An 8183-nucleotide genomic window follows, 5' to 3' on the forward strand; every position below is an offset into this window, starting at 1 on the left:
AGCTCCGAGGAGGGCGGCTGGCTGAGGACCGCGAGGGTGTGTTTGGAGCTCCGGGTAGCAGCCGGGTGATGCGCCCCGTCGGTCGGCGTCCAGCAGCTTCTGGGCGGAAGGCCCCGGAGAGGGCAGCTGCCAGAGGGAGTGTGTGTGTGGCGGGGTCGGGAGCTGAGGGTGACCCCGAGGCAGGTAGTCACTGCGGCAGCGGCGGTGGGGGCGGTTGCAGGCGGAGTTGGGGTCCGGGGAAGCCCTCCGGGAGCAGACTGCTCCTGTTGCCCTTTCGTAGGGGTTTAGGCTTGAGCCCAGTTGCTATGGTGACCGCTACGCTTCTAGCAGAAGCTCTCCGCTTGGATGTCGGGGTGGAGGGTGAGAGACGGGGGACTGTGCGGTTTAGAAACGCTCGGGGGTGAAGCTGAGGAATTTGCAAGTCAGATCTGTGAGTTCAACCTGGCTTATCCTGACTCCTATAAAACCTTGGGAGTTAGAGCCGAGATTACAAAGGCATTTGCATGAAAATCTCATATAATTTCAGTAGAAATTGTACACAGGAAAGGCAGGGTAAGCTGGCTTTTGTTGAAAAAATAATTGAGACAAATGGACTAATGGAGGCGATCAAGGACCTGATACCTAAATACGTATAGGAACACCTTTTTTTCTTCTTCTTCTTCTTCAAATAGTCAAGAATCGCAGCTTCAGGAAAAGTTTGCAAAGATGACGGCGTCCAGGAGTTTTCCTTGTTCCATGCATGCCGTTATATCTCAGAGTATTCGGTGTTTTAAATGTCCTCTACTGGCATTTCAACTACACTGTGTGTGTATATGTGTGTGTGTGTGTGTGTGTGTGTGTGTGTGAAATTCCTGTAAGGAAATAAATAAAATAACATGCGGTTTTTAAGTAGAAGAAAATAGGTCAGTTATAATATATAATATAAAAGTGTCACGCCATTCAAATCTGCCTCCAGGATAAAACTGATTTTTGTTTGCATTTTAATGAATGAATGAACGAAATCGGTCTTAATTAGTGGGAGATAATTCAAAAGGTACATTAATGAAATATTTAATAAACTTTGCTGACATTATTTAATGGCAGCTTCCTAGGTATATCTTATTTTATCTTATGAAAAAAAATCACCGCTTTCGTCCAGCTTATAATCAGTTGTAGAGATTTTCTGGACTCTCTTTCTTCTTTTTAGTTGCTTAGTACAGTTTTAGGTAATTTGCTTTTAAAGTACTCCAGATACAGAAGCAGTTAGAGCAGGTGTTACTTATTCCCTTTTCTCATCACACGCCCTTCTCCCCAGATGTAGGCACTCTGACAGGCACTTCCTTGATTTTCCTTATAGTTCTCCCCTCTTTGTATGTGAACATACACATTCTAGTTTGGCTTGCTTTTGAACTTTATATAAATGGAATTTTAGTAAGTATTTCTTTGCATTGTGTTCCTTTATTCGACATTTAAAAAAAAATTTATTAGGGAGCCATTGGTCAACATGAACGTATAGGTTTCAGGCGTGGGTTTCTGTTACAAGATCTGTGTATTGCACCATGTGCCCACTGTTAGAGTGGCCGAAGGAAGAATGCACGAGGCCGAAAGGGGTAAAGAATTATACATTTATTGTTAACATCTGCTAGCAGAAGAGCTGAGACCAAAATGGCATCAGTGGGGCAGGGTAGGGGGAGCAGGATATTTATGTCTCTTGTAAAGGTCAGACCAGGTGCAGGTGGGGGTCAGGTGTAGATGGTCCACTGGAAAGTGGGTGAGGCAGTTTACAGGAAACTGAAGGCTGTTAAGCATGAAACCTATAATGAGAATAACAGGAAAGTCACCGGGAGGGGCTCTTGCCAAGCCAGGCATCATGGAGCACAAGAATGCTTAGCACCCACCACCCAAAGTCAAACCTTCTCCTGTCGGCGTATACTGGGACCTCCTTCTCCCTCCACCGCCTTCCCTCCAGCAACGACCTCACTGCTGTTTATGTTCACAAGTGTCAATTTTATATCCCACATATGAGTGAAGTCAGCTTTTTCCGACTTATTCGTTTAGCATAATGTTCTCAAGGTCCATTTATGTTGTTGCAACTGGTGCTATTTCATCCTTTTCTTATGGCTGAGTAGCATTCCATTGTGTATATGTACCACGTCTTTCTCCACTCCTCTATCGCAGGACACTTTGGTTGTTTCCATGTCTTGGCTACAGTGAATAATACTGCAATGAACTTAAGGGTGCATATATCTTTGCGCATACATGATTTTGAGGTTTTGGGGTATATACCCAGGAGAGGAATTGCTGGGTCGTATGGTAGCTCTATTCTCAATTTTTTGAGGAATGGCCAGACTGCTTTCGGTAGTGGTTGTACCAGTCTACATTCCCACCAGCAGTGAATGAGGGTTCACTTTTTTCCACAACTTCGCCAACACTTGTTAGTGCTTGTCTTATTGATAATGGCTAATCTAGCAGGTGTGAGGTGGTATCCATTGTAGTTTTGATTTGCATTTCCCTAATTGTCACTGAGGTTGAACATACTTTTATATATCTACTAGAGGCCCGGTGCACAGATTCGTGCACCAGTGAGGTTCTTTGGCCTGGCCTGCGGGGATCAGGCCAAAATGAGCTCTCCAACATCCCTTGAGGGGTTCCAGATTGCAAGAGGGTGCAGGCCAGGCCGAGGGACCCCACTGGTGCACGATTGGGGCTGGGGAGGGACTATGGGAGTTTGGCCGTCCGGGGAGGGACTGCAGGAGGGCTCCAGGGTGTGTCCGGCCCATCTCACCCAGTCCCAATTGGCCGGACCCCAGCAGCAAGCTAACCTACCGGTCGGAGCATCTGTCCCCTGGTGGTCAGTGCACGTCATAGTGACTGGTCGAACAGTCGAATGAACGGTCGGACACATAGCATATTAGGCTTTTATTATATTGGATTGGCTGTTCATATGTCTTCTTGGGAGAGGTGTATATTTTTAGCTCCTCTGCCCATTTTTTGATTGGGTTGTTTGTTAGGTATTGAGTTTTATTAGTTCTTTATATATTTTGGAAATTAAACCTTTGTCAGAGCTACTATTTGCAAATATCATCTCCATCTGGTGGGCTGCCTCTTTGTTTTGTTGTCAGTTTCTTTGGCTGTGCAGAAGATTTTTAGTTTAATATAGTCCCATTCATTTATTTTTGCCTTTACTTCCCTTGCTTTTGGGGTCAAGTTCATAAAATGTTCTCTATGACCAAGGTCCATAGGTTTGGTATTTATATTTTCTTCTCTGTAACTTATTATTTGGGTCTTATATTTAGGCCTTTGATGCATTTTGAATTAATTTTTGTACACGGGGACAAACTGTAATCCAGTTTCATTCGTTTGCATATGGCCTTCCAGTTTTCCCAGCACCATTTACGTACTTATTTTTAATTTTTAAAAAATATTTTTATTGATTTCACAGAAAAAGGGAGAGGGAGAGAGAGAAAACATCAGTGATGAGAGAGAATCAACCATTGGCTGCCTCCTGCATGCCCCACACTGCAACCCAGACATATGCCCTGACCTGGAATCAAACTGCAACCTCCTGGTTCATAGGTCAATGTTCAGCCATTGAGCTACATAAGCTGGGCGCCAGCACCATTTACTGAAGCAACTATCTTTACTCCATTGTGTGTCTGGCTAAATGAATATTGTATCTTATCAAATGCTTTTTCTGCATCTATTGATAAGATCATCTGTTTTATATCCTTCCTTTTGTTAATGTGGTATATTACACTGATTGGTCTGCATATGTTGAACCACTCTTGTGCCCCTGGAATGAACCCCATTTCTCCATAAATATTGTGTCAATTTACGCTGCCACCAGTGATATATAAGAATGCTAAGTATATCCAACTATTTTATCTTTGCCAATGTGATGATTAAAAAATAGTATTCAGTGTTGTTTTAATTTGTATTCTTCTAAATGGTGAGATTGAATATTTTAAAATCTATTTAAAATCCATATATATGAAATATACATATTTTGCCAATTTTTCTACTAGGGTATTTCTTTTCCTTTTTTATTTATAGGAATTATTTATATATTAGGGAAGTCAGCCCTTTGTGATATGGGTAGCAAACATTTTTGTTCATATCCCAAAGCAACAATAAATAGGTGGTGAACGGTGACCATATTGGAAAACACAGGCCTAGCGGTAGACTCCTTAATTTGCTGCTGACCCAGTGTTTCCTTAGTAGAGTGATTAACAAGAGGATGGGATGGGGAATGTATTTATTTAAAGGCATGTTTAATATTATAGTTTTATATTTGAAAAACACAAAAAAAGTTTTATAAGAAAATTTTAAGAAAGTAAAGCTTGCTGAAATCTTCTTTGCTGGTGTGACAAGGTTAAAAACAATGGAAAATGTATCCAAAAATGTTGTTAATTTTCAAAACTTGTGAGAAATCACAAAGCTGTTTTTATTATCATTATTATTTTTACATTAAAATATATTTTATTTATTTTAATCTCTATTGTTGAAAGTAATTCATGTCCCCCCTTTCCCCCCTCTTCTAGACTGCCCCTGTCCCCCGCCCCAGGCCTTCCTTGACTGAATGCCTCAGTATTATGCCCATTCTTTCCACTAGGTTACCAACGAAGAACATGATTTCGGTCTAGGGACTCCAGTTTCTGAAACTGTAAAACACCAGAATACTCTCCACTTGAACAAGAAGTCAGAAATCAAGATAAATTCATCTCTACACTGAAATTACAGGTTACACTTAATTTATATATGTATTTCTCAGAATTAATTTGGACTCGGGTGTGTTTTAAATTAAGGAGATGGAGAATAAATATTAATTCAGTGCTGGTTTTATGGTATTTTTTTATGGGTCTAAAATAATTTCATTTTTATCGTAACCATTTTGACACACATAGATTCAGAGTCAGTGAGTGCAAACTATGTGCCCAGTGTTATATTAGGTGCTTTCAAGTACATAATCTTACTTCATCCCAGCCTTGTGAAACAGTGATGCTACTTCTATTTTTACAGACATGGAAGCTGAAGTTCCAAGAGGTTAAAGAATTATGATACTGGGCTAATGAGTGATAGAGCTAGGATTCCTCTGAACTTCCCAGTTAGCTAGGATTCGAACCCAGTTCTCTGAACTGCAAGTTCAGTATTGTTTCTACTCTCCTGGCGCCTGATCTGTGGTGTAGCTCTTAATACATGCCATTTAAGGAAACGGCCTCTTCTAGGAAGAAAGAGTAGACTTACTTTTCCCTATTTTCCCTACTAAGTACAGCTAAAAAACCCTGAACATTATGCATAAAACAAACATAGGACAGTGAGAGGTGAGAAGAAGGAAGTCGAGTCAGGGACCTCAACACACAGTGAATGACACATTCGTGAGTTCCTGGATTTTTCTATTTGCTCCATATATTCCAGACAGAGTGCTGGAGAAACTGGCACTCAAAACCATAGGTGAAGACAAAGAAGGATATCAGAAAAGCTGTCTTTTTTTTTAGCCAAAGGACTCGGAAAGGGACAGCCTAGCAAGGCAGACTACTTTTAGACAATAACTGCCTGCCCTAAGCAGCACAATGGAAAAAACGATTCCTGCCAGCAAGGGCTAAGATAAGAGCCTAGACTTCTACCCTTGCCAGGCTGCGGTAAGGAGCTCCAGCTGCACCTCGTAGTCCTCCCCAAGCCCTGCCAACTTCTCCATCCCGACAAGGTGGTATCAAAGAAGAAGGCTGAGTTGAGAGCTAAAACTTTTGTGCCTACAAGGCAGTAAGGGCAGTTCTTAACTCTCTACTGCCAGTGGAAACGACCTGGGGAGCCTGCACATCAACCCCCAACTGGTAGTACGAGGTGGCCCCTTTCCTCCTGGCTGGAGTGGAGTCAGAGGAGACATAATGCAGAGTTAGGGCTTTTACCATGACCCAGTAGTAACAAGCTCACCCACCCACAGTGGCTGTGGAGGACTCGTCAGAGCAGTAACGAGGCATCCCTGTTCTTCCTGCTGTTGTGGTATCAGCAGAGGCCTAGTGAGGAGCCTGAACTTCCATCCCTGCCTCGCAGTAACAAGGGCCTCACCTTTCCTAGGTGTCCCTGAAAGCCTCGGGTAGAAATTGGACTGCCATCCCACCCAGCGGGATCAAGGCAGTGTCTCTCTTTTCTAGCTGAGCAGTGTCCCAGGAAGCTTACTAAAACACAAGAGCCAGTTGTGGAAACAACTCAGTGATTCTTCAGTAAGTGAATGGATAAACTGTGGTACATCCATGCAATGGGGCTATAAAAATAAATGAGTTATCAAGCCACAGAAAGATGTAAAGGAACCTTGAAAGCATATTGCTCGGTGAAAAAAGCCAACATGAAAAGGTTACATACCCTGTGATTCCAACTTCCTGACCTAGAAAAGGTCTCTATGTTTTATCTCGTAGGTCTTTGCTGAGATTTTCTGTTTTGTGTGTGTGTGCCTGAGGCATGCCCCAAATTACTTGCTGTAGCATTTATAAGATGGCCGATTTAAAAGCCTTGTCAGATAAGTGTAATACCTAATTCATCTCTGTGTTGGCATATCTTGATTGTCTTTTCTCATTGAAATTGAGATCTTCCAGATTCTTGGGATGAGGAATGATTTTATTTAAATTGAAACCTGCTAGCTTAAGGCTCTGGCTCTTGTCCTAAGGGACCTTGGAGACAGCCCTTTCCAGTGGACACTCATGTCTGACCGCATGCTGTTCCCAACCTATATGGTGCTTTTGGAAAGCCCCAGGCCACAGTGACCAGGGTGCATATTGGCCAAGTCATGTCCATCATCACCACGCTGCAGAATAAGGAGCATGTGAACGAGGCCCTCCCCAGGGCCAAGGTAAAGTCCACATCTCCAAGAAGTGAGGCTTTACTAAATTTAATGTGGATAAATTTGAATACAATTAGATGAGGGACTTGCAATTTTAGATGCTTCTTAAAGACCGAGACTTTTTTCTTTCATATTTTTACATCTTCCAGAGAGTACTAAAACAGTGCATTGAATATAGCAGGTGCTCAAGAAATGTTTGTTAAATACACAGTGAGAGGCAAATACTATAGAGAAGGATCTCTGTGCCATTACTTTATCTCATAGGTATTTCTTTTATGGCACTTAACGTATTTTATTGGTGTTTTCCCAAGTAAACAATAAATTCTCTGAAGGCAGATACCTAACCTGGCTTTGTATCTTTGGAATTTAGCATAGTTCCTGACATATAATCATTGTTCAGTGGGTCTAATACATACATTTTTCCCCTTAAATGCGTTTGAATGTCTTTGCGATAGAAAGGTCTTTTCTTCATTCCTTGACGGTTTGATAGTGGGCTGGAAAGGAAATTTGTGATCTTCCGCATTAGTCACAAATATTTGATTGATTTGGTATTTAGCTTAGTCAAGTAAGTTATTGATGCGTTCAAAAGGACTTTTGTAAACAGTTATCATATTTAGGTAACAACAGAAATTTAGTTATAAGGAAGGCCTAATTGATGATACTAATTATTAAAATGAAATAATCTTAAGACCATGGTTTCTTTTCTTACAGATATAAATATTTTACAATTTTTCTAATAGCTTGGTTAAAAATCAAAAGTAATTAAGTTCTTTTTTTTTCTTCAGACAGGGAAAATATTCACATGGCACAAAATTTATAAAGCAAAAAAAGATAGATAGTTCAGTCTCCTTGCCAGGGAAGCAAACCTACCTTTCTGGTTCCAGTCACCTGGTTGTTCTCAGAGGGGAAGCTAAGGAAATATTTTAATATGATTATTTTCTTTATAATGATAACAGATTGAAGATCTCAGACAGACAAATCATGGTTTGGAAGATATGTTAGCAAACTCTTGGATAGTGAGGAGGTGGTAAGCAGTCAAATAGACAATTTAACGAGCCACAATGAGCATCTTTGTAAAGAGTTGATTAGAATTGACCAACTAGCAGAGCAACTAGAAAAAGAGAAAAGTTTTGTGGTGGGTACCCTCAACAAGGAAGCTGAAGAAGCAAAGGTATTAGATTTACCACTGATAGGTTTAAAAAATTAATGTATAATTGACATGTAACATTATATTAGTTTTAGGTATACAACATAATGATTACATATATATATTAGAGGCCTGTTGCATGAAGATATTCGTGCAATAGGCCTTCTCTTCCCTTGGCTGCTGGCACCAGTTTTCCTCTGGCACCCGGGACCCAGGCCTTCA

The 8183-nt window shown here is 41.2% G+C and overlaps 2 protein-coding genes across 3 annotated transcripts in view; one reads left to right on the top strand and one right to left on the bottom strand.

Moving 5' to 3' along the window:
- Nucleotides 1-8: 8 nt before the first annotated feature.
- LOC102257479 (testis-specific gene 10 protein-like) overlaps nt 9-8183 on the top strand; it is a 49974-nt gene continuing 41799 nt past the window's right edge. The window contains exons 1-2 of the mRNA XM_014536536.1: nt 9-183; nt 4592-4719. The gene's annotated coding sequence lies outside the window, so the exon portion shown is untranslated. The remainder of the gene's footprint in view (nt 184-4591; nt 4720-8183) is intronic.
- The window catches only part of LOC102257782 (membrane cofactor protein-like), a 77111-nt gene continuing 70328 nt past the window's right edge, over nt 1401-8183 (bottom strand). The window contains exons 11-12 of one of the 2 annotated variants that reach the window (XM_014536538.1): nt 7685-7724; nt 1401-1793 (exon numbers count right to left, since the gene is read on the bottom strand). In XM_014536538.1, the coding sequence (XP_014392024.1) occupies nt 7713-7724 (12 nt within the window). In that variant the 3' untranslated portion in view covers nt 1401-1793; nt 7685-7712. The remainder of the gene's footprint in view (nt 1794-7684; nt 7725-8183) is intronic. The other variant, XM_014536537.1, reaches the window with a different exon arrangement.

Source organism: Myotis brandtii, unplaced genomic scaffold, assembly GCF_000412655.1.
Source record: "Myotis brandtii unplaced genomic scaffold, ASM41265v1 scaffold1645, whole genome shotgun sequence".
Classification (NCBI taxonomy): domain Eukaryota; kingdom Metazoa; phylum Chordata; class Mammalia; order Chiroptera; family Vespertilionidae; genus Myotis; species Myotis brandtii.